Here is a 27130-nt window from a genome sequence, read left to right on the forward strand (position 1 = left end):
AAATCTCTATAACAAAAGCAAGCAATTAGTTACCAGAAGGACTAAAAAGTAAACCACTTACTAAAAAGTGAGACTACAAACTTACTTTACTATACATAGTAAAATGTGTGTGTGTGTGTGTGTGTGTGTGTGTGTGTGTGTGTGAAAAGCCTTATACCTGAATATACAAAGAACTCCCCCAAATCAACATATCAGATAAATGTAATAAAATAAGGAGCAGAAGCACTCCAAGGTAGGAGGTTTGCAACAAACTCAAGGACAGCCTGGGGTACATAGTGAGTGTGAGACCAGCCTGGGCTACATAGAGAGACTTTATATGAAACAAAAACATAAAAAACAACTAAACAAAACTCTCAAGCAAATGCACACAAATTCATCAGACAAAACTGTCAGCAGCATGTAAAGCAGGGCGTGGGATGTCAGGATCACTCCTGTGTGGTTGACAGGGGGTAAACTGGTAAAGAACTGCTTGGAAGATGACCACATTCAATCCACATTTCGTTCACATTGAACACTGACAGCCTAAGCCCAAGAGTCCCATCCTCAGGGACATACACATACAGATGTGTGAGGCGCACTCCCACAGGCATAATGAACGTCCTCTGCAGCAATACACCAGTATCCAGCGACACTAGACAAGTCAACTGTGGTATATGCATCCAGTGGCCCCTCAGTGAAAACAGACAGGTGCTTCTACCACACGCAGTAACATGAATAGAAACACAATGGTGGGACACACATGTAATCTCAGCACGTGTGAAGCAGAGGCAGGAGGGTTGAGTTCAAAGCTAGATTTGGTACCATGGTGAGCTCAGGGCCATCCTGGGCTATATGAGACCCTGTCTCTAAAGCCAAACTAAATTCAGAAGGAAAAGGGGAGGGCAGATAGGGAGCATGGGGGAAGAGAACAGATACAAAAGAATATACACCATTGTAAGATTCTATCTTATATACATTTTTTTTAATTGGCAAGATTCAAGTACAACGTTCAGTAATGCGTTCTTGGCAAATGTTCATGAAAGTCAGGATGCTGATTAGTTATGGGAATGGAGAGACAGTAAATGGCAGGGAGCACAAAATCTGTAGAGCACAAGAGTGGGAAAAAACAATCTTGACCCAGAGGATAATTACACGAGTGTTCTTTCAGAGATAAAACACTGGGCCCTAAAACTTTGTTTTGAGTACCTTAATGAATGTATCTTAAGTTGTGCCACTATTAGAAATGTTGAGGAAGAGCCTGTTGAACTGGTACAGGGTAAAGCTCTCTTGCAACCTTAGAAGAGCAGGCTGAATGCATTGTCAGGTGTCAAAGTGAAAATGGACAGCAAGGAACGCAGATACAAATGCACTCAACTGTCTGGGAAAGTTTGGAAATAAAGGAGATAAAAATGTAGGGGCATGAACAAGATAAACAGAAAAACAATCTTTGAGAAACCACACACACCAGACTTCCTAAAGAAATGGCTTTAAGCAACTGCCTTGAATGTAACCAAAGAGCAACGAGAAGCATAGCCAAAGAACTAGAGAAAGCAGGGACATTACAGAAAGGAGCGAAGAAGAACTCTAGAACAGAAAAATACAGTAACCAGCAAGACAAATCCACTGGAGGGTTCAGGAGTGAATATGAGCAGGCAGAGCAACCCTGGGTGAGCCGCAGGGTGACTGAAATGGTCAGCTGAGGAGCAAAGGGGAAAGGTGAAGAGTAACCATATGATCCGACAAGTCCACTTCCAGGTCTAAACTCAAGAGGCTGAAGGGAGATGCATAAAAACACCCCCGCCCCCCACTCACCAGCTCTAGTTTCCACTTTTCAGCATCACCAGTGGATGTGGTTTTGCCGGTTTCAGCATCACCGTGAGAAAATGGTCTCTTTGCAGCTTCATCCACCCTAGAATCTTCTCCTGTCTTCATCCAAGAATCCTGAATGTTTCCCTAAAATAAAATGCACCATTAGTTGCAGCTGGCATTCAACATTAAATAAATATGCAGACTATAAATGGACTCATGATTCCCACCCATGAGGAAAATGCACATGCTGAAGTCCTAAGTCACACATCACTTTGCATGGTCGTGCTATTAGGACTATGCTGGAAATGGGTATTACAGGGTCAAGTGCCCACATGTGCAGAGAGTAATCCAAATATCCACAGAGGAGCCGTGATGCCTATGCATTGACCATTCTCCTTAGAAGACAGACATTCTGGAAACTGATAGCTCAGTCTCAAGTTTGTCTTTCATTTTCATATTCTGTGGAGGCTAATGCAAGGCCTGAATGCCATTTTCAGTATCAAGAAAGAGAGAAAAATAGAGCACATGTGGCAGTAAACAGAGCCATGAACCACACGCCAGGGACTCAAAAAGGAATGGTAGGGAACAGGACACATAGCTAAAATGTGTCACAAGCAACCAGAAATAGCCACTACTGTGTGGGAACAGAAATCCACATCACCATAAAATTAAAGGTAAGGCAGGTTATTGTTCTTTGTTTAAAACACTACTAAATTCTGGCTCACAGATAGTCAACTTTGATGAACCTATAACCAATTTATAATCTCTGCTTTCAACATTCAAGGAGATAAGCAACTTAAGGATCTGGGAAATGTACGTGGGTGGTAAGAACTACCATACTTCTATTAATTTAGAGCAGCCAATAATCCCTGAGCCTTGGCTAAGTGCCAGAGGACACAACAGCCATAAGGAAGGAGAGGCCCCCAAACACTGAGTTATATATGGCAGTGCCATAGCGACCGGCAATGACGTTGACTGCATTCTAGAGCAGTGCTGATAATCTTCTCCACATTCTCTTGCAAGCTCAGTTTAATGCACGCATGTATACAGCACCTACTGTGTTGTTCAGACGTGTGTGTAGCACTTCCTGTGGTCAAACGTGTGTAGCACTTACTGTCTTCAGACATGTGTATAGAACCTATTGTGTGCATACAAGTGTATACCATGAATTATGTTAAAAAAAACAAAACTGTGCTAATAACTTGGAATACAAAACTAAAAATGGCGAAGCTTAGCTCCAAGGGGTTTACAGTCTAATGAAGGAAGACATACACCAAAGCAGATAATTAAGAGTAAAAAAGGGCTCCTTTCCTCCTGTGCAGCTTGGGCACCGTAGCTATCATGAATGACACGGTAACGATTCGGACCAGGGGTTCATGACTAACCGTCTGCTTCAGAGGAAACAGATGGTTATTGATGTCCTTGACCCTGGGAAGGCAACAGTACCAAAGACTGAAATCCGGGAGAAGCTAGCCAAAATGTGCAAAAGCACACCAGATGTCATCTCTGTGTTCGGATTCAGGACCCACTCCAGTGGCAGCAAAACAGCTGGCTTGGGCATCATCTATGATTCTCTAGATTAATTCTCTAGATTATGCTAAGAAGAAGGAGCCCAGACACAGACTGGCAAGATATGGCCTCTGTGAGAAGACCTCCCGGAAACAGCGGAAGGAGCCCAAGAACAGAATGAAGAAGGTCAGGGGCACTGCAAAGGCCAATGTTGGTGCTGGCAAAAAGTGAGGGGAGATAGATACAGTCAAAGGAGTAGATCTGCGGTGATTTGATCTGCGGTGGTGTGCAGACAATTTCAGAGAGAACAAATAAACTAAAAGCTTATATGTTTGGGAAAAAAAAGTTAAAAAGGTAAGTTCTGGGCTGAAGGTGTGCCTGGAGAACCTAGTAAGGTCAATTAGACTTCCATCTCAGCTCCTGCCCTCATACCTCACCCCAGCTTCTGCAGTAAGTGCCTTAGAAAGCCCCAGACCAAAAGTTTGATGGTTTGATGATGAGTTTTGTGTTTTTTTTCTCTCCCTCTCCCTCTCCCTCTCTCCCTCTCTTCCTCTCCCTCTCCCTCCCCCCTTCTCTCTCTCTCTCTCTCTTCCACTCTCACCTCTCTCCCCTCCATCCCATCCATGAACCTATAACAAACTTTTCTGTAAAACTGACCCTCTGTGATCTGTGTTACTCATTTCTCTAATTTACTAGACCAGGACTTGAAAGCCATTGCGTTTTTCCAGGATCGTAGCTCTTCAAGGCAAGAAAAGCTCAGTTGTTCACAAAGACCCTGCAATACTCCACATGAGGACTGAGCCAGAATAGTGGGGGGATGTTGAGAGGATTCAGAGATTCAAATTAGTTTTCTGGAAAAGTTTTGGTCCTGGTGTGTCATTTAGATTGGAAAACCTTCCAGAAAGAGGCCGCCTCCCAAGAAAACTTGGAGTGGGAATGCATGGTAACCGCAAGGGTGTTCATGGAAAGTTCGCCGTCTCTATTACAGAGGTAAAGGAGAAGGTGGTGAGAGGAGGAAGCTGGACAGTCAAGAGTGGTCCCAGGCTACAAGTCTGCAACCTATCATGTAAGCAGGGCCGGCCGCAAGATCTGCTTGTATTCAGAGTTGCTCTGGAATCAATGAAGGATCACGGTACTAATCTCCTCTAGAGAACTTGGCTAAAACACATAGACTACAGATGCAGACTCATGATATAAACTATTATTATTATTGCCTTCTGCAGATAGCTTTAAAAAACTTGAATAGTATTTAACCAATTTTTTTAAATCCTTAAAATCATTGAAAATCTCTTATTTACTTATTGTCAGAAACATTAATAAAGAAAATGACTCAGAAATTTTCTACTTAAAAAAATCCTATCCTAGATCTTTAAGTACCCAAATTTCTAATAACTAACATATTTTAATATTATTATACTTTTTAAGTACAGAGAAAACTTTCCTGGAAGGGGGATTTCATGAGAATTAAAAAATGATTTTAATTGGGTTTTTGCCTGTATCTGTGTCTATGTAAACATCTCAGATCCTCTGGAATTAGAGTTACAGACAGTTGTGAGCTGCCATGTGGGTTCTGGGAATTGAACCTGGGTCCTCTGGAAGAGCAGCCAGTGCTCTTAACTGCTGAGCCATCTCTCCAGCCCTGCATAGTTTTAGTTATAAAATATCATCACCATTCTTCTATAATATCTAGGTCATCAACTAGGCCAAAAGTTCCAAGGCTTGTTGGCTAGCCTCCAAGTACAGAGATATAATGGAGAACAGAGACGATTTCTTCTCTGGGAGGAACCTCGCATCAATACGGTCTCATTCAGTATGAGCATCTCTCGCTACTTTATGCAGACAGGCAGCGTAATATGAGACTAGGTAAATGAGTTCAGGATCCAGACAGTCCTGGGCTCTAGTCCTTGCTTTACCATTTTACATCTCTGTGACAATACACCAGTTACTTAGGTTACTTAACTACTATGTATTTTAAGTTTCTCCTTGGAAAAATACAAATAATAACACCTGCCTTATATGGTTATTGTGAAACTGAACTAACACAAGATAAATAATAGGCTTGATACAGTGCCTGACAAACCCGTGCAGTCACAACAAATGATAGTTATTACTACATCAATGTTACAGTTATTCAAAAAGAGGACATCACACAACACCAGGAAATCTAAGTTCAAATTAGCCAATAGCATTGCTGAGACTTGGTATGAACATTTGAGTCACTAAAAAAAGCCCACTCTTCCTTAGAAAAAATATCTGTCACCTACTGACATTTAAGATCTCCTACAAAGTTGTATTCATCTCAACTGGAATACGGTATGCATGGGTGACACCTGTTTACCTACCCAAGGAAAAAGCAGGGGCAACTGTTCTGTAAGAGTGGGCACCACAGAAGGCTACGGGGGGCAGCTGGCAAACCTACACGAGTTATTTCAATCTTTTCATCACTTTTCCTTTCATGTGAAGGAGGAAGATGGACAACGCAACCTCTCTGGAACCTTGTTTATTCTAAGATTATGGCCAGTCTTCTTTTGGCAAATACTCCTTGCTCAGACTGCAAGGCAGATGTGTGTGCCCATCACTTCCTCCCCAGGCATTGCTCACTTCTCCTGGCTTCTTAGTCACTTGTCTGCCTGATTTCCTCTCTTACTTCACTTCCTCTTCTCCCACTTCTTTGCCACTGTATAAATATTGAAGACCATGAATAATTGACTCACAGCTAAGTGATTATATAGTTATAAGAAAGCACAAGACTATTTTTTAAATGGGCTATTCCTAAGTACTTTTTATAGGTTGCTATCCTTTTCAATCTGACATTCAAATTATAGGCACTAAGATGGAATTTTTAACCACCAATATTAACTATATAAAGCTTCAAAATAATTACATATCAATGGGTAAGTAACTTGTCACAAATGTAAATGGAAACAATAATCATCAGTCCACTGGTGAGTTTTCAAAGTTAACACAATCAGCTGCTGATCTCAACAGCAAATTCTTACACACACGACTCGAGGATCAGAAATGAAATGCTGGGTCAGACTGGAGCAAGAAAGCTTCAAAACAAAAATCAGAGAATACATAAGTACATCATCAAGACTCTCACATATTCTTCTTAATAGAACTGATTCACTAATGACACCTAAAGAAAAAAAAAAGAAAAGAAAAAGAAACCCACCAAAGTCCATGACAAAGTAAGCGGCAACCATCAAGCATTGACACTCTCCCACGGAAGATAGAATTTGTCTCACAAAGAACAGGCTATGATCAGCTGTGTCCCATGGTAAAACACTTCTAATACAAAAGATCTGTGATAAGTAATAATAAGATATTAAACTTAAACACAATTTAAATGTAATTCCAAGAGCTTTGTGTCAAAGAATTCTAAAGATAACTTCACCCACTCTTCTTCAAAGTTCAGCCACTGATACTAGAATCATGTAGGCAACTTGAAACTGATGTTCCTAGGACCTAACCAGACCAGGAAAATTAGACTCTGGGGAATGGAACCCAACATCTCCTACTATAGACCCTGATGTGGGTAAACCTTCTCATATTAAACCATGCAAGGCTTATTAAACTACCTACTAAATACCATGAGAAACTCAATCTCGAATCTCAGGTTCACAGAACTTTGTTCTTTCACTACACAATGCTGCTCATCATACTAAGATCTTAGAGCTCAAGAAAAGCTTAAGAAGGTCAACAGAGCCGGGTTTCTAGTTTTAGCACAGCTCCTACTATATAACACGTTCCATGCTTGCAGGTCCCTCTCTCCATATGGAAAAGGCACAAGAACACGCTCAGAGGAAAAACTGGAGGGACCTCCAGGCACCTGCTCTGGCACTTGCAGATCCACTCCACCACAGCTGATTCTAACTTTTGTGGCACCACGCAAATGCGAGCATGGCTCTCTCACCAAACTACAAAGAGATGGACCCAGTAATTCCGACCTGTGCAGAATAGCTATGGATGTAATCCAACACAAAATCAACCATAAGTTTTTGTTTTGTTTTGTTTCTTTTTCTTTGTAACTCAGCTTCACAGTTTTTGAGTATGAACTTTGTAGATGACAATATTATATCAAAAGGTTGGACAACGTTGAAAAACAGGAATAAAGGGAAGGAAACATTCAAAATAAAAGATTATGGTAATAAACACCACTCACAGATGCATCCAGGAGTGTTTGCTCCCTCAGTGTCTCCTCCTGCCTTTGAGATTTCAGTTCTTGCTGGAGCCTTTCATTCTCCAGCACAACCACTTGCACCCTATTTTTCATTCCAGATAATTCATCCTATAAAAGGCAGAAATCAAAATACGTTAAAGCATTTTCAACAATATTTATATTTATTAATTACTATGGAGTCCAGCATGAAATAACTATGGAAGACTTATCCTATCAGTTTCCTGACATACAACAATTTATTATGGCAAAAAAGGAAACCCAACATTAGGGAATATTATCAAGTATTTGGGTTACTTGATGGACAGTTGAAGGCCTGCTGATGGCCATATCACAAATGTATTCTTTTTCTGGAAGTTTGTTTCTTCAAGAAATCGAGGCCAGAGAAAAGTCTTATTTAAAATGGTTATCTAAGATTTTTTTTTAAAATGAGGCAGACTACTGAAAAGTAAGTAAATGACTATCAGTCATTTGCCAATAACATCTGAGGACTCAATGGAAGAGAGACAAAGACATAAAAAAGTGCAGTGTCTATGAACCAGTGCCCAGAGGAACCACAAATGAAGCAGGCTGCTCTAAAGTTTGAGCATTCTTATCTTACATACATCACTGTCCTAGCAGTGTGTAATATAAGGAATTATGGAAGTCACAACTTGAATAGCTATTAAGTGGCACCTCACTTTCTGAAAACAAAGATCTCAAATATATGAATGCTTAACCTAATATTCATTACTACTATCATCAAAAGCTATTATGCATAATATGCAGATTTCTTTCACCTTCTTTAGGGGGAAAAAGCAAACCTGATATTAAATGTTGTAATTTGAACAATAGTTTCAAAAGTCCAGTTTTCAGTCTGACATGTAATTGTGCTTGAAGGATATCAACTCAATCTCTCTAATAAAAAAGTTGAGCAATCTGAAAATCAATTCTTAAGTCAGAGAGAGAGAGAGCTGTTCCTCCAAATTGGAGAAAACATGCTTAGAATTGCAATACCTGAATAGAAACCCCGAAGAAACCTCTGCAGAAGCCAGTACTTATGAGGAAAATCCAAATTATAATTGATTAATGGTTCAACGCTCAGTGTGGATCAGTTTAAGATTTAAAAACTCTAGGGAGATCAAGGACCCCCTCAGAGTTTTAATTCTGTGACTACCAAGTTCTCAAAGTAAAGACTAGAAATAAACCCACATGCCAGGAAGGGCAAAGCAGCATTTTTAAACTATGCCCAGGAGCCTGTGTTCTCTGTATCAAGGCCTGTCTCAAACACTTTCAAGGACTTATAGACATTGGTTTTATTAAAGCCTAAAGAGAGTGGGATAATAAACAGACAACCCTAGTCCCCTCTACTGCCCCCTCCAGGTCACTCCCTCAGTGAAGCGTGAAAGGGACTCAAGGATTAGACAGCACCTTGCCCCTCCCATGCTTTCCCATGCCAACAGGGCGCCCACACCACAGGGGAGAAGTTCAACCTACGGAACTTAAGGATTCGCTAGGGAAACTTGAGGACAGCGAGGAGGCAATTCCAAGACCACAGAAGAAATTTTAGTCTGATGTTTATAGTAAAAGCAAACTGTAAAAACAGCCTAACTTCTAGTCATAAAAACAAGGCCTCCCAGTAAAGGCTTATTGTTTAGTTAGGCCTCTGCTGTGTGGGAAATATCAGAAGCAACTTGTGGGAGGAAAGGGTTTATTTAGCTTACACGTCCTGATTACATCCATCAGTGAAGGATGTCAGGGCAGGAACTCCAGGCAGGAACTTGGAAGCAGGAGCTACAGCAGAGCCACAGAGGACTCACTTACTGCCGTGCTCTCCATGATTCACTTGGTTTGCTTTCTTAAGCAACCCAGGACCACCTGCTCAGGGATAGCACCACCCACAATGGGCTGGACCCTCCCACCCCAAACATTAATAAGAAAATGCCCCACAGACATATTCACAGGTCAATCTGATGAGGGCAATTCCTTGCTAGGGTTCCCTCTTCCTGGAGGACTCTATTTGTGTGAGGTTGATAAAAGCTAACCAGCACAGCTACTCAACTTAGTTACTACTAATTACTATACCATGTACAACATTCAACAGAGAAATAGCAAGGACTGCTAGGAGTTAAAGAATCAGAGATGGCATGATGGAGAGAACCACATAAGAACAGTCATTTTTCAGTGGATCGCTCTAATCATGAAAACTAAGAATAGCAAACTTCAATATAAGGTATAATTGACATTGAAGTCCTAATGAGTAACTTACCTTGCAGAATTTAACTTCCGCTTCTAAATGATGAATGTACTGAGACTGGTCATTAATGATAGGAACGAGGTTGTGCACAGTAGGCATGCTATTGTCCTCACATTCTGGCCGCTGAGGGAGAAAGGACAAATTAAGCAGCCCCACATTTAGCAGAGAATCATCTGGTCATCCTCTCTACAAGCAATTTAGTGCTGGTGTGACATAAGTAAAGACTGGATCACAGTGTACTAGATCACAGAATGCACAGACTATTTATGTCTTTATTCTATAAATTCCACAAGTATAAGGATATGAATATTATTTTTGAAAAATAGAGAGCAAACAGTTATTAAAAGCACATGACACATGGAGTTTCTTTTTCAGAGCAGGGCACTATAACCGGCTTGGAATGGCTACCTGCTTAGCTCCCTAACAATGTGACAGCCCATTCAGGAATGCTGAGACATAAGGGACAGTCAGTTCTCTTCCAAACACTGCTGGAAGACGAGTGCCATCAGCAGCTGCACGTCAGCTCACCAAGTGAGAGCTTCAGACACGGATGTCAAACGCATGTCAGTGACACAAATCTGCTTCAGAGGGGCGCACTGAAAAAGCGAGAGCTTGGGCTTTCACTTTGTTGTTGCTGTTGTTGTTGAGTGGATTTTTTGGGCTTGTGCAGTGTATGCGAGGTGTGTGTGTGTCTGTGTGTGTGTGTGTGTGTGTGTGTGTGTGTGTGTGTGTGAGTGCGCGCACGCCCCTAGTCTAGAAACAATTCAAAACTATGCATTCTTGGGCACAGATCCTCTAAGGCTAAGCAGTAAAAGAGACACAAGCTGCCCTAAGGAGCCCACAAAGACATTTCAGAAAAAGTTCTACTGCTGTTGGTATTTTAAGGAAGAAGAAATCAGGAAAAGGGAAGTAAGAATCAGCAGTCAGCCTGACAGGAAGGCCTGCAAAGAGAACATTTCTGTTTCTCACTCACTTTCTATGGCTTTAACAGAGCATTATTCCTGACTGAAGTGTTTTCTGTCCTAAGAATAGGGCTGAGTATAAAAGAACAAACTCTGAACTAGGCCAAAATCATAATCTAGGCCTTAAGTCCACCTAGTGCATGTCACAGACTTGCTAAAAGGACACTGTGCCTAAGTCCTGGAATTTTCATAATCATAGGGAAGATGATATATTTAGAACTCTTTAGAAAGCCATGAAGTTGGACATAAATATTAAGCACAGCAGCAGTGGCCACCTTACAATTCCAGTATCTGTGACAACTGAAAGCAAAGCCTGCATGCTGCACTCTAGAAACATGTGGCTTGCCTTGACTCACAGGAGGCGTGTCATAATGGCTCCCTCCAGGAGCACTGCATTCTTCTCAACACATTTATGCTTAATTCTTACTTCATAGAAATATACTTCATTCACATATTCAATATTCATAGCTATTGATTACAATTTTAATAAGGTATTTTATCACTCAGTGCATTTACTACTGCTGGACTTTGGTTTCTAGAATGCTCTTAAAAGCACAAGGTGAATGGAGTGCTTTCAAATCAATTAGAGGAAGTTGCTAGAGCTGTTGCATGTTCAGATACACTCATTATCTTTGAAGACAAAGTGAGCACTAGCATTATGGAGCTTACTAAATCAGGGTGGGTAGAAAGGTATGCACCAGGAGAGTTTATTTACCATTGCTTTACAAATGCACAGGTCCCTTTACAGGAACATATATAAAAGAGTGGTAAGCTGCACTGTGTATTTATATGTACTAACTATGAGGCACACTAATTAGAAGTCCCTTTCAGACTGCACCATGAAATACCCTCTCATAGCCAGTACTATGAGCCAGTAGAGCAGGTCAGAAGAATGAGGCTCTCCTGAGAGTGAAACTCAGACATTGGTGGGATGGGAAGTAGATCTAGTATTTTCTTAAGTTCAATATATGGATATCCAAACTATAACAAACTCCTAAAAGAATATACAAAATCAAAGAAATGCTATATAATTTCTCACTAATTGTACCACTAAAAAAAAGAGCATTCAAGAGAAGGGGTCTAACATTACAATTAGTAACCTACAGATGACTAAATATACACATGAACTTCTAAAAAATATTATTAAAACATTATGCCTTTGCATTGACTGTCATTTTTATATATTCACTAACAGTTGCAAAAAACATTTCTGAAACCATTCTCTTGACTACACTTTTGAATCTAAAAAATAAATAAAAAATGTCAAGATTCTCTCAGTTCAAACTATCAGAGGTGAAGGAAATAAAATTCCTATGACTATAATCTGGAATGTGTGCAAAATGCTCAAAATGACACAGGAAAATAAAGCAAAGCGAGGAACCCCATGCTTTTGTCAGGCTTCAAAGGGTGACACTTACCACAGGGGACATCTTTCGTCTTTGCGGTGGAGACATCTCATTGTCCTTACTTGCTTGTTGGCGCAATAAAGCTTTGAGTTGATTGACTATAGAGCAAAAGCGATGAATTTATTGACCTTGCTAGAAACCCATGGGTTATGCATAGTTTAGGTTATAAATGTCCCCCAAAGACCATGCATCAAAGAAAATGCCCCTCACTTAACATTAATGGGAGATAAACACAATTAGAAGAGGTAGGACCTAGTGAAGAGGTAGGGATTTGATTATTAAATCAAATCATTAAATGTGGGAAGTCTTCAAGTTACTAGGGAAGTTGGGATCTGCCTCTTCTTCCTCTTTTTCCCTTCCTGGAATGAGGTAGGTACCTGGAGGAACTGCCCTACCACATGGCCAAAGATGGGCTAAAACATGTAAAAAAAATATTAAACAAAACAAACTGTTAAGATATGTTGGCACACTCCTGTAATATCATCACTTGGGAGACACAGGCAGGGGGATGACCACAAGTTCAAGCCCACCTGGCCTACACAGAGAGTTCCTGGCCATTCAGGCATTCATAGGAAGACCTTGTCTCATAAAGAAAAAGTATCTTCTGCTGTGGATACACTCTGTATGCTGTGAATGTGTTGCTCTGATTGGTTAATAAATAAAATGCTGATTGGCCAGTAGCCAGGCAGCAAGTATAGGTGGGACAAGCAGAGAAGAAAATTCTGGGAAAAGTCAGGACACAGAGGAAGCAAGATGTGAAGGCAGAACTGAGAAAAGGTACCAAGCCATGTGGCTAAACATAAATAAGAATTATGGGTTAATTTAAGTGTAAGAGCTCGTCAATAGTTTAGCCTGAGCTAATGGCCGAGCAGTTTTAATTAATATATGCCTCTGTGTGTTTACTTGGGTCCAAGCAGCCGCAAGGCCACTGGAGCTGGGCAGAACCAGGAAAACTTCAGCTACAATATTCTTTACAAGTTTGTTTATCTAAGATGTTGTTATAGTGAGGGAAAGTAGACTAACATTTTATTACCAAACATCAATCCAGCAAATATTGCTTAAACTATTAGGCAATAAGAACTTTGTATTGGCTAAGGACACAAAGAAAAGAATGAAAACTTAAAAAACTACTTTTAAGTAGGAATTTAATAAGCAAAAATAGTTAGAGCAGTAGATACAAGGTTTTAATGCAAACCTAGAGCGTGCACAAAGCTTCCTGGATAGGGATCACAGCATTATGCACTTGCTTTCACATAGTTACTAACAGCAGTAGTGAAGAGGACTTCAGCACGAGGGAAAGAATGGACAGGTGTCAGAAATTACAGTCATGAGGAACTGCAGTATAAAGGTGTGGATGCATAGTCAGGGGGTGCTAAGAGATGGCTGCTTTCTAAGACAGATGGTTCAGATGAGGCCTGTGAAAAGGATGGTTAAGAGGACAGCATGGAAAAACCTGACTGGAGAAGTAGGTTAGGAAAATGTTGTTATTCCATCCCAAAGATTTTGGACTTAAGTCCATAGGATTTGGGAAGTCAAAGGAAAAAAGGTAAGTGAAGGAATTGTCACACAGCAAAAGAAACTAAGCAGTAGAGTGGCCAACTGAACTCTGTGGAGCTGGGAGAATCCACCATGTGCTCAGAGTGACAGTCACACTCACCAGCATGGCTGTGCTGCAGCTCATGCCAGGCCACCCCGGTGTCCTCATTTTCTACATTGACGCTGGGGGAAGGATCCAGAGCATCTTCTTCCACATTGACATCAGCTTCTCTCAGGGCACATTTCAGTTGGTGAAGGCTTCTATTGGCACGTTCTGCAACAAAAGCCTGATGAAAGTCAGGGCCAATAAAATGGTGGCAATCACAGGTGGCATCCTCAAAATGAGTGTCAGTTTCAGGGGGACCTTATGAGAAAAAGTAGAATTCTAGCTCCAGCTAGCTAAGGACTACATGAGAGGAGGTAAGAGAAGATGAAGTTCACAGAAACTAAACTTGGGAATTGCTACAGTTACTGCTCACACTATTATGAACATTCTGTGAATATGACTGCCTAGTTAGGGTTTCTATTGCTACAACAAAACACCATGACCAAAAAACAAGTTGGGGAGGAAAGGGTTTTTCTGGCTTACACTTCCAGATCATAGTCCATCACAGGAGGATAAGAACTCAAGCAGGGCTGGAACCTGGAGGCAGGAGCTGATATAGAGGCTATAGAGTTCTGCTTAGTAGCTTGCTTCCCCCTGGCTTGCTCAGCCTGCTTTCTTATAGAACCCAGAACCACCAGCCCAAAGATGGCACCACCCACCATGGGCTGGGCTCTCCTCCTCTGATCACTAATTGAGAAAATGCCCTACGGCCAGATCTCATGGAGGCATTTCCTCCGCTGAGGCTCCTTCCTCTCTGATGACTCTAGCTTGTGTCAAGCTGACACACAAAACCAGCAAGTACAACCAGAAAGAAGGACTGAAGCTCCCTTTATGGTAAAAGAGTCACCAGCCTAAAGGTTTCTTCCTTTCCCTCAGTGCTTGAGACTTGCCTATCCCACCCAGAGACATGAGGTGAGTGGACAGAACCATTCTGGCCCAGGGAAGCCTCACTTTCTCTGAAGACCTAACATCCCTGCCTCACCAAAAGAATTCAAACTGCCTGACCTAGTTCTGATGACGAGTTGGACAGCTGGGTGCTCACAGTAGCAACCACTACCATACAGTACTGGCTCACTACATCTCACCCACAGACACTAGGTTAGTACGTATGACCATCCCAAGTCGAAACTGAAACTAACCAGCGTATAAGTGACAGAAACTGTCTATGATGGAATACTTTAAGGTATACTGTTATGATAGCTCATCTCTAAAAATAGCCTCAGGGTCACACTGCACTTCCTCACAGGCCTCAATTTGCATTGACAGGCTACAGTGACAGTTACATCTCATCTTTAAGAAGGGTCAGCAAGGTTTGCTTTCTCTGCCTCAAACTGTTTATTTAACAGCTGGCCATACTACTGGAGAGAAATATAAAGAAGTTAGTGGTTGGGGACAGACCCTGAGACTATAAGAAGCTCCTCTACTCTACCTATCTTCCGCCTAAGTGCTCAGTGTAGCCTCCAAAAGATTCCCGAGACCATTTCATTGTAATGGCTTGAAAATGAAGCTAGAGAGAAAACTCAATTGGTAGAGTGCCTGCTCGAAAACATGAGGATCTGAGTTCAGATCCCCAGAACCTTTACAAAAAGCTGCATGTGGCAGAGCACACATGTAAGCCCATTGCTGATGTGGGAGAGAAGAGGTGGATCACTGGGGGTCATTGGTCAGCCAGTCTAGTTGAATCCATGAGTTTCCATCTAAGTTTCAAAAGATAAAGGTAGAAAGCAATTGAGGAAAGATATTCATGGTCATCCTCTCACCTCCATAAGCACACACACACACACACACACACACACACACACACACACACACACACACCTAAGCACATGAACATACCCACTAGCAAGTACATACAACACACACACACACACACACACACACACACACACATACACACACACTTCTAAAAGGCTTAATTCATTATCAGTCATCCATAAAAAACACATTTATAAACATACATTCTGCAATGTTTCCAATGTCATTAACTTCTAAGTTTAGAACCAAATATAATAACCTTATTACTTAACAGGAAAAAATACTCCATGTTACAAAATATGTACTACAATTTCTTTACTTAGAGAAACTCACCCTCTACATAGATAACACTAAAAAGAAGCAGCCTTTCCTGTCTGAGACGAATGGTGAAATCCTATTGTCTTCATGGTGAATTTATCACCACTGTTTTCTCCATAGCAACCCGATTTGCCCACAGACCTTCCTCTGAACACACACCCGGTGCTGACTGATAGCCAGGTCTGGTCTCTTCTTACTCACTCTGGGTTTCAGAAAGTCCACATTAGATACAGTCCTGGTTTTAGCAATACAAGGAGCAACAGCAGTTTTCTAAAACTCAGTATTTTCTGAAAAGACTTGTCCATAGAAAAGGAAAATCAAAGTGGTCTATGATATGCAATACAGTTTAGACATTTAGATTTATGCCCTTAAATCTATAACTAAAGCACTTGCCTGTAGAGCATCCATTAGAAAGGAAGCAGAGGGTTTGACTAATGTTAAAGTATATTCCACAGAGCTATCAAATGACTTCATTTCTAAGACAAAGAATATTTATTTATTTATTTTATTAGGGCAGGTACTCTAATTAAGATCTAAGAAGTTATATTAGGAAAAGGGGAAACCTTACATGAGGAAAAATACACAGTGGAAGTCCCTGTAGGTCGAGCTCTTTCAGGAGACTACAACAATGGCAGGTTCTGCTTTATATATTGATTTATTTTGTGGTCCTAGAGATTGGACACTGGGCCTAAGGGAATTCTGGGCAAGATCCTCATACTGCACGTCAACTTGCAGTAACCCTTTAAATCTTGTTTCTAATATTCTTATTCAGTCTTTCAGAACCACACTAACATTACATGCTAAAATGCATCAAAAATATTACATGAAATTACAAGACACTGAGATCAACAATTCACCTCCTTCAAAAGGTGAATTTTGGTCTATTTGCTTTGTCTTTGCAACTACTCACTCAGTTGTAAGGTTCAGAGAAGAGATTTTTGCAAGAACTACATCCTAAAACCAAGATTAAGGAGGTAAACGACATTTTAAAATCATTTTATGTAACATTTCAAAGCACACTAAGTGTTTTCAATTCCCGACAGCAGCATGCTTGTGATATGACAAACTGACTTAATCCTGAGGGATAAATTCAGACAATTCGCCGAGACAGATGAACTGCCATGACTCTTCAGCTGAAGCCACTGCAAGGGAACCTCCCATAATCCACCACTCAGCAGATGCAGCTCACTGCTCCTCACACTTAGGGAAACCAGATTAGACGGGAGGCTCCCGCTATCATTTCCTACCTGCTGCTCATGGCCACAGTTTTATCTAACCAAGAGCCAGAAAGACTCTCCACTTCCTCTGTTCTCAGAGGACAGTCGCCTATTTTTGAATACATTCTGATTTCTTCTCTCCAGCACTAACCGCAGGCTGTCGATAAACTTAATTATGAAGATAAATGCAAATAGAACCTCTGCATCCTACAGATCACATGAAAATAATTGAAGTGAACGTTACTTCTGCAGTCCATTATCTGAACATCAATCCATACAATGAGCAGGTTCTTAAAGCCAAAGACTGAGATCAAGGCGTGTCTTACTCATTTCTCAGTCCAATTTCTCTTCCTCCTAAGTTTTAACTCCTGGCTCACCATTGAGCTTCTTTTCATCAACGTTAACTTCTTAAAAGATAATTTAAACTTCAATAGTCATGTGCATGCATATGTTTTCTGGTCATATTCAACATCCATTACTCTCCCTCACCCCTCCCACTCCCTCTGGACCCCTTCCTCCTCCCCCAAAAGTCCTCTCCTATTTAAATGTGGTTTATTTTGTTGTTGTTTTAGGAACTCCTGGGTTTAATTAGGATTGCCTGCGTGAGCATGGGTGTGAAGCTACTTAGGAACATGGCAGCTTACCAGTTGCTACACCACTGGAGAAGAATGACCCTCCCCCAGCCACAGGACCTGCCAACAGCTCCCAGCTAGGAGTGGCGTTGACATGCTTTTGAACAAAACACACAAGCACCACTCAGTGTAAGACCAGCAAGTACATTCATCTAATCAATTATTAATTTCTACATTTTCCATCTGCCTAGGTGATGTGAAAGAGAAATGTCCTGGTGTCAGGGGTGAGGACTCATCCTGTAAAGTGCCCAGCTGTCTCTAAAACACATGCAATTAACCATTTCCTCGCCTGAGATATGAGATGCCCTGCAGTTCCTGACACAGGCTTAGGCTAGGCAGACAAGCAGAAAAAATGAAACCACAGGAAGACAGGAAAAACGTGCCTGCTCATACTTGACTGGACCACAGCCCACTTTAGAGGACAGCTGTCACGGTTTACTAGAGAACCAACAGGTAGCAAAACCATGAGAGAAACAGCCTCCTCCAAAGTCAGACAAAGCCAAGTCTTGTAAGCAGCCAGCACAATAGTGAAAGCGAATAGAAGATACAGAAATAAAAGAGTCTCAACAAATCCCAACTCTAATGGCTGAAAACGTGCTGAAGCAGATGGCATCATAGGGAAAGACAGTCTCAACAACAGTGTAATCTTTGTAAGGAAGCAGGGCCTGCAAGATTACCAGTGACAGATGTGGGGCAGCCACTCTGAGACTGCTATGTCCATCCTGTGGCATGCACCGGGCACCTCCTTGGCACCAGCAGGGTGGACTAATGCACCTGGGCCTTTCACCAATAGCGAATTCACTCTACCCGGGCTGGCAGAAGACTGGGGGTAGAATCACCAGACAATACAGTCTGCATTCATAATTGTAAGGACTCTTTCTTGAGTCTCTTGCAATGGCTGCAACATTGTTTCTGAACACAGTGCTATCAGTGTTTCAGACCTGATAACTTGGTCACAGGAATCATACTATGCATCTTCGCCACTGTCCCTGGCTTCTATTCGTGGGATGCCAGCAACACTCCCCTCCACCCCCAGTCATGAAGATCAACAATGTCTGTAGACATTACTAAATGGTTGCTTGCCAGACAAATGGACCCTGGTTGAGATCAACGAAGCAAGATTGCTCCTGCTCAGCCTTGAGACGCTAGTCCTACTGTCAGTGTCCCAGCCACCACATCCACCACACTGTTATACTGCAAAGGCAACAGCCTTTTGATGGAATGGGCAGCTCAGCACACCGTTCTTAGCACTAGTAGAGCAGGGTATAACCAGAGGCCACCACCGTCAATGTAGGAGTCTTTCAGATTTCTATCGTAATAAAGAGATCAAATTTTGTATTTAGCCCACTTTATTGCAAGGCTAGGGCCTGACGCTGCAGTGTCTGCTCTAGGCCTACTCCTCCAAACCTCCCGGTGGGATTAATGAACTCCATCATGGTCCAGGCTGCCCAGATGTGTGCAGAGTGCACTGCAGGTTACTGTCGTTACCTCTGGACTCACAGGAAAACTTGGCCATGGGCTGGTAATGTCACTGAAGTACAAATCTTTAAAGATTTTATTTGTTTCTTTGTTTTCAACTACCCAGGGTAGCCTTAAACTAGAGCTCCTCCAGCCTCCTCAGCACTGGAATGACAGGCATATTTCACCATGCCTTGCTTACTGATTTTTGTTCTAGTAAAAAAAAAACAAAACAGACAAACCAAAAACAAAGGAGCCACTAAAAACAAAGTGAGTATGTAAACAAAAACACTCATAATTATTTTTACATCCCCCCAAGGTGTACGAGTACGTGTGTGTGTGTATGTGTGTACCTACAGACATATAAATACAAATAACACATGGCAAAGAATAAAAAAAAATCAGAAAAATATTTATGGAAATAGAAAAGAAGAAATGTACGTTTTATGAGTAAATCTGAGAAAAAGAGAAAACTTTCCCTGCAGATAAACGTGTTCTTAAGTGAGCCAAAGGTCCTGATGACATCACTGCTCGCTGGCACACAGGCAAACCTCTCAGTTAGCAGTGTTGTTACACAACCCTCCTGCAGATGTGAATTCTTCCCTACATCCAAGCAAAACATCCTCCATCAACATTCTGTCCAGTTTTCTCCGCCTACATCAAACACGAAGAAAGGGACCGTCCTCAAGATTGGTGTTCCCGCCACAGCCCCCCTCACTTCCAATGCACCTCTTCACCTCCTTCCTTCCAGTTTCCTAAGACATGAGCACAGTCTTCAGAGCAGGGAAAAGGTCACCAGCACTCCAGGTGACAGAGGGCACACTAGGCTCTCAGACGTGCTTATGCTCGGCTTGCTTCTTCGAGAAAGAGCAGAAGGGAGACGCGGGGGAGAAGGAAGCCAGGAAGAACATGAAAAACACAGGGCACAGAGTCTGACCACACACCGACCCTTCCCTAGTATGTGTCCTCGACACCCTTTGTCGTCTTGGCTCCCACAGGCAACAGTCCTCACATCTAGTTCAAGCTTCTAACTTGCAGACAAGGAAACAGAAATCCAAATCCAACTTATGAACTTGTCCCAGGTCACACAAATGTTAATCGGCAAAGTGACAGGAAGTTCAGTGATCTGGCTCCTAGTCACACATTCTCTCCTGCCTCTGTCATAGTCTCCTCCGAGTGCATCTGGAGGCTGAAATACCAATGTTCTGAAGGGAAAGGGGAGAATTGCATACAGAATGTATATAAAAGAGAAAGATTGTGTTCCTGTCAAAGACAAGCTTGTTTGAACAGTATGCCCACTCAGCCAAATTTGGGTGGCTAGGAGTTATCTGCTTAGGTGAGAACGATGCCGCCACTCAACTGCATCCACACCCCACTGTGTACCAGGAGCACAGCCTGGCTCCGTTGGTAGGGACAGACACCACATTACCTTGCGGTCTCCCTCCTCTTTAATACTGGAACAGAATGCGCAGATGTGTAACACCCAAAACTTCCCAGGTTGACTGTAACTCTGACTTCCTTCCACGTTCTTGGCTATAAACTACTTATTTCATCTCATGTCCTCATTCCATTATGCACTGAAATTGTTTCCTCGTTTATTTCAATGGTGGGGGTTAAACTGACCCTTGACTCACTAGGCTCTACTGCTCTACTGCAGGGCTACCCCTGAGCAATGCACAAAATGTAAATGAAGGCTATATTGGTTACCTTTCTCATTACTGAACACCTCACGGAAGCAACCTGAGATGGAGTTTTGACTCACAAAGGTCCCTATGTATCCTGGCTGGTGTGGCACAGAGTCGCCTCTCAGTTTCTGGTGGTAGGAACTCTCAGCTTGCTCACACTGCAGCCAAGCGAGAAGCAAAGAGCTCAGCCTCCTGCTCCAACCTCCCAAGTAATAGGATTGCCAGGTGTGTGCCACACAGAACCCTCCCCAGTTTCTCACCGAGGGCACAGGCAACCCAAAGTAAGGAATAACTGGGGAACATAAGCTATTGGATAAATAATGGAGTGATGCTAGGACTCTCCCAAACATTCTGCAGCTTCCCAAAACAGTGCCACCAACTGCAGACCAAGTGTTCAAGCCCATCATTTTGTGGCGGCTATAACAGAGGAAGCAGATGCATTTGCTATATTCCCTAGTTACAAATAAGTCTCTCAGCCACTGTGTACTTTGACTGATGCCTACCTAAAGTAAATGGACACCGAGCCACACTGCCAAGAGGCCTTCAAAATCCTTCTAGTCCTAGATTGAGCTTTGTGGTTCCAGGACACCAACGATACGCTCACTTTGACTATGCTGGAAACTTAAATGTTCGTATGGCTATTTCATAAAAATGAAGAGATACTACCAATTAGTGAATGTACACTTGTTCTAAAGTCTCAGGAATAAATAGGAATAAAAGACCATTACTTTACTAGTCTTCCAGTATGCATGAACTAGGAAAGACATTTTATACCACAACTCTTAAATATTGGGCACTCTTGAAATAACAAATGACGTCATATTCAACACAGTTTGATTATTCAGAAACAAAAGTTTACTTGAAAGGGAATTTTTCTCTCTGAAAGTGGTAATTGATATTTGACTCTACTCAAGTTCAGGGATACTCCTGTTTTGTTTCCTTCTAAATATTATTGTATATGCTAATACAAGTAAGGAGTCATTAAATCAATAAGCAGTACATCCTGAAAACCAGGAGAAAAATCAAGTTCCATTTCTTGAATCACTGCTAAAATTATGGCTTAATTGTTTTTAAATGTTCACCTTTTTTTCTATACCTCACATTTGCCATTGATGAAAAGTTTTCACCTTAAGTGGCTGTCACATTAATTATAAATTTTAAATTTATTTTAATTAGAACTTCATGCTATAATTACTGGAAGCAATAGCAGTACTACTACACTATTACTACAAGATTTATTTTTTTATGGTGCTGGGGATTGAACTCAGGACCTTGTCCAAGTGCTACTCCATCAAGCCAAGTAACCATTTCTATAAAATTAGTTTGAAATTAGCCCCTTAACTATGTCAAAATGCTTAATATTAAATCACCCCTCAAAGCATGGGGAGCAGATGAAATCTTGAGTGACTGTGTACTTTAGACATGAGCACAGGCATGTCAAAGATTCCAATGTCTCAGACACATCGGAATGACAAGGCCTTCCCCAGGTCAGGCTCTGGAGAATCAGTAGTCTTCCCCTGGTCAAAGTAGGGATACAGCTGACCTTTAGCTAACACCAGTACACACAGGAAGTACAGACCACAGCTTCCTCATCCCAGATGACTACAATCCCATACTGCTCCCCTATAGAAACCCCCTATTCCTGCTGAGTTTCCAGACCATGGTTGCTGTTTCTCTATCTGAGCTCATGGCCCATTCCATCCCAGCTGGATGTTACTTGTATCTGTCATTTCTACATTCCCTTTGTCCCAGTCAGATCAACCACATGACTACATCAAAATGATTAATATTAAATAGTCCCCCAGTGGTTAAATAAAGGCCTAAAATTATATCACAGAAGTACTAAATGAAACAACAAAAAAAATCGGAAAAATTTATCAATCTAAAAAAATTACAACCATTTATAGTATCTTTCTTGATCCCAAATAAAGAGGTAGAAGCAGTTACTTGGGTATTCAACAACTCTTGAAATATCCATAGGCAGAAGACCACATTTAATTCCTTCATTCCATAGTTTGAACACTGAGGATGCTGACAATCTTTAACACCATCAATTGATACAGATGATTAACAATAGGCCTACAAAGTCAAGAGTCATGAGGAAACCAACTTTCCAGGCTACTCAAAAGAACTTTAAATCTTGAAGGAAGCCAATGTCAGTGGCTAACACGTAAAGTTTTTATGTGTCAGACATTGGTTGTCAGTCTCATTTGAAAACACAGCAACCTGCAACTGTGTTGCTTATTGTCTTTCTCACTAGCCCAAAGACTCCACAGCGACAGGGACTCACTGCCAATCCATGCCCTCGTATCAGCAACCCAACTCGGGCATCCAATTATTATTTGCTGATTAAATCAGGTTATCCATGATTCAAATATTTTAACTGTTGGCCATAACCTATGGGGTTATAAAGATGCAGACTAGGAAAAGGTGCGTCACAACCAATAGAATCAAGTCTTTAGTGAATTTTTTACTTTCTATGTCTCACATTTATGACATGCCCTCTCTTCTCCCTTCCTTTCCACATGCCAGACAAGCATTCTAATACTGAGTCACATTCCCAGCCCCTAACACTTTTTTGCTATGGATGAACACTTTTTTAAGGTCTAAAAAAAAAAAATCACCGTGTTATGTTCATAGTTTATTTTGTTCATTTGTTCCCCACAATAATCATGGTGTAATTAACACTACAACTTCGATATAGCAAAGTCTCAAGTTTCCAGAGGTTATATCTGTTTTCAAGATGACAGAGCTAAATATAAGTATAGACACCACCTGGCCAAATAATCATTCCTCTGGTACTTTGCTCAGAAAACGTGACTTAACTAAATAGGGCTTCAATTATAGTAATTATGACTTGATTAATAAGAAAGACATAGGTTTTGAAGGTGGATAGGCCTGAATTCAATACCTGCCTTTGCCACTAACCAACTGTGTGGATTTGGACCTACAACTCGGTGTCTCTGGGCTTTGATTTCTTGACATGTAAAATTGGGAACGTTAGTAAGATAAAGTTTTAAATGTTTTGCTATATGAAAATAATGTAGATCAACAAGTATCATATTATTTCAAATAACTATTAAAGTTATGTTTCTGGTCTCATAAGTAAGATTCAGTATACTAAACCAGAATTTGAATGTGTAAAACATTGTGAATGAGAAATGTATGGGATTAAACAGCAAAGTATGGCAACAGGGTAAAATTGGCATAGAGATGTCCACAAGTTTGTAATGGTACTAGTTGACACACACCTAAATCAAGATGTAGGTAAGTACCCTGATGGGTCAGGTTATCATAAGAACAGAGGTAACAACGCTGCTTAACCCTACAACCAAAACCAAACTATTTCATCCTTAAGATCAGAGCAACATCCGTCTTCTTCCTCCACGGCCTGGCTGGTGCTCAATGAAAGTGTTAGGAAAACCACCCACTACTGCCCAGGGTACCCTGGAGCTAGGCACTGAGATTCGGAGCAACTCACCCCGGAGACTCCGCTGGTATTGCCCCAGACTGTCCTCCAGGGTAGAGTTCCCTGGGGACTTCGCCATGGGGTCAGAGATGGGAGTTATGCGGGAAAGTGTCCAGTGCACCCCTCCAGGAACAGGCCTAGCGCTGGGGGTTGGGGAATGCCTGCCTGCTTCCTGTCGCTGCTGTCACTAGGGAGCCAGGAACCCCGGACCGAGCTCCTGGGGGCTTTTCCTACCCCCTGGCCCTCATGATGATCGTCGGGAGTTGTAGTTCGCAGGCTCAAAGCCTGCACCCTCGAGAGTCCTATAAGCCTTCCAGCTACACTACGATTCCCAGAGGGCTATGCGCTCGGGGACGCCACTCCGGCAGTTTAGCGGCCTGAGCCCGTTGCCAAGAGACGGGCTGGCAGGCCGCGCCCTTTCCCTTCTGCCCAGTTTGGGTTAGTCCTGCTGTCTTGCCGTCCTCCAGCCACCTGGATCGACCCGCTGACAGGAGGGGCCCGGTGAAGGCCTAGGCTCTGCAAAATGAGCCCTCTCAAGGATTGACTGTAAACTCTGTTTGAGTTAGGATTTCCGTCAAAATTGTTTTTCCCTAGAAAACGAAGCCGTACATCTTCCCAGCAGCCGGACTGTGAGGGCGGCGGACACTACAACTCCTAGCATGCCCAGCGCCCCGCCCTCCGCGTGGAGTTGGCGCACTGCCCGCTGGGAATCGTAGTCCTGGTTGGTTGCGGTCCTCCTCCAGCCAGGCAGCTCTCCATTGTTCCAGCGGGTCTTGAGGGCACGCCTGCGCAGTGGGCGGCTGAGAGAGCGTGTGGGTGAGACCCCCTCCTCAAAGCCCCCTTTCATTGTCTGGGTCTGGCGCCTGCGCAGTGAGGCATCGCTGGGCCCCGGCCGGAGGAGGGAGAGGACCTGGCTGGTTGCCCTTTGCGGGGCGCCTGCGCACTGAGCCGCCGCTCACTGCCGTTCCCGCTATGTGTGGGGCGTGTGTGGAATAACGTTATTGCCCAGCGGAACCGAGGGGGCCGGAGCTCCACCGCGGCGGCGGCGGCGGCGGCGAGGACGACGACAACGGCGACGGGGTGGGGGGTGGAGGACAGCGTGGCAGAGACTGACGGGACGCGCCGCGCCCCGCCTCCCGGTCCGGTCCCTCTCCGCGGTGAGGGGTAAGTGATGCGCTCGGGGTCGGCGCGGCCCGGGGGGTTCTGCACAGCCTCGCCCTCCTCGGTTCCTGCGGCCGGGGTCGGGGCGCGGCCCGCGGCGGGGTGCAGTGCGAGCCTGGAGGCCGAGGGGCGCTGCCCGGACGCCCCGCGCGGCCGCCGCCCTCCCCTCCCTTCTCCCCTCCCCCACGGACCGCGGCCCGACGCCCCGGGCCGGCTTCCCTCCCGTGCTCCCCGGTCTTCTCCAGCTGCCTCCCGGGCTTTGTGCAGCCGCCGCTGCGGGCGGAGCGTCGAGGGAATGGCTGCTCGGCCGCCGCTAGGGACCGAGTTTTGCAGGGCGCCCATCCCTTTTGTAGGGTTTGGTTTCGGGGGGTGTGGGGCGGGTGGCGGTGGGGAGGTCGGACGACGACGACGAGCCTTCGGGTGGTGTCGCGGGAGGGCGTGGAAGACGTGCTGTCAGGCAGGCTGCCCCGCGCGCCACTGCTCCCCGCGTCGCCCCGGGCTGGGTAGTAAACCCCCCGCGGGAGGAGCGAGCGGCTTCCTGTCGGCTTCATTGTCCCAAGATTCAGTTGTAGGGTTTGGATCTGTTCCCCTTCCATTTTACTCAAGGGGGAGAAATAGCAGCTGCGTTGACACGGAAGGGAAAGACGAGGAAATGTGTCCTAAGTCATATGATCTCTGTTTTATGGTCTTGAGTAGTTTTACTGGTTTTTGTTGTTCTTTTTGCCCAAAATATAAAGAAGACGGGCTGTACCTGCTAGAGTCCAAGCCTGCCAAGGTGATCAATACAAATTACTAGGTGACAATGAAGGCTGGGCTAGGTAGGGCCTAAGAGCGAAGCTGTTGTTTAGCGGGGAAATGAACCAGCAGAATTATTTTTTCCACTGGGTGGGTAATGCGTTCATCTTCCTAAGGGAATACATTAGGATACGTTTAAAGCAAACAAAACAAAAAATAGGCCGGGTATATTTCAGATTCTGAAATTGATTGGTTTTTATTCTGTTGATGAAATTTCAACCGTTGGAGAGGAATTTGTTGATGCAGACAATACATTTAGTTGAAAATGCATCCTTTAAAATGATTTGAATCTTAAGGGCATGGTATTTGCAGTGCTATGCCAACCTTTCTGCTTAAAACAAGCAGATGATAGGATGAAGCAGGATGAGGGGCAGGTGGAGGGATAATGTGAGTTACATTATAAAGACAGAACCTAAATCTTTATGGATATAGTCCTATGTACTTAGCCTTCAGAGACCAAGAAATTCAGCACTGAGAAATAGCAAGGGTTTTTGGGTTTTTTTTTTTTTTTGTCACAGTTTTAAAACAATAAAACCAGGGATGCTTTTCATTTTTCCTTTTGTAAGTACTACAAAACTTTGGTGTACCAAAACGGGAGTCTTAAGCGGGCCTAACAGAAGCTAAGAAGATACTAACACTGGCAAAGTGGGCTGCCTTGTCTGCCTCCTCAAAGCGATGGAAGGCAGAGCTGAATAAAAGCAGGATCTCTACTGCAGTGTGCTCTCTTCTGTGTGCCCAAGTCCCCTGCCCTGCACAAATATATAGAACATTTCCTACATGCTCCTAAGTGCTCTTTTTTTCTTTTTTAAACGCGATTCTCAACAATTGTATTAATTTACTCCTCGTGTTGTGTTATAAATTATTAATTATACTGAAGTGGAGCTTGAGTTTTATAGACTAAGGGAAAATGTCTTTAA

At 42.9% G+C, this 27130-nt stretch overlaps 2 protein-coding genes and 1 pseudogene across 16 annotated transcripts in view; 2 read left to right on the forward strand and 1 right to left on the reverse strand.

The window, feature by feature from the left end:
• Window positions 1–24658, reverse strand: part of Sdccag8 (SHH signaling and ciliogenesis regulator SDCCAG8) — a 204989-nt gene extending 180331 nt beyond the window's left edge. For 2 of the 6 annotated variants that reach the window (XR_003734112.2, XM_028865525.2), the window contains exons 1-6: window positions 24270–24451; window positions 13739–13891; window positions 12094–12179; window positions 9726–9836; window positions 7463–7588; window positions 1792–1932 (exon numbers count right to left, since the gene is read on the reverse strand). Coding sequence is in view for 3 of the 6 variants with exons in the window: in XM_028865525.2 (XP_028721358.1) it covers window positions 1792–1932; window positions 7463–7588; window positions 9726–9836; window positions 12094–12179; window positions 13739–13891; window positions 24270–24336 (684 nt within the window). In the remaining 3 variants the exon portion in view is untranslated. Of the gene's footprint in view, window positions 1–1791; window positions 1933–7462; window positions 7589–9725; window positions 9837–12093; window positions 12180–13738; window positions 13892–24269 lie in introns of all 6 variants that reach the window. The other 4 variants (XR_005092993.1, XR_005092992.1, XM_037211197.1 and 1 more) reach the window with 4 other exon arrangements.
• LOC114690661 lies at window positions 3130–3775 on the forward strand (annotated as a pseudogene).
• A 680-nt stretch (window positions 24659–25338) lies between the features above and the next one.
• The window catches only part of Cep170 (centrosomal protein 170), a 102108-nt gene continuing 100316 nt past the window's right edge, over window positions 25339–27130 (forward strand). For all 10 annotated transcript variants that reach the window (XM_028865507.2, XM_028865510.2, XM_028865511.2 and 7 more), the window contains exon 1: window positions 25339–25421. The gene's annotated coding sequence lies outside the window, so the exon portion shown is untranslated. The remainder of the gene's footprint in view (window positions 25422–27130) is intronic.

This window comes from Peromyscus leucopus, chromosome 15 (genome assembly GCF_004664715.2).
Source record: "Peromyscus leucopus breed LL Stock chromosome 15, UCI_PerLeu_2.1, whole genome shotgun sequence".
Taxonomy (NCBI): domain Eukaryota; kingdom Metazoa; phylum Chordata; class Mammalia; order Rodentia; family Cricetidae; genus Peromyscus; species Peromyscus leucopus.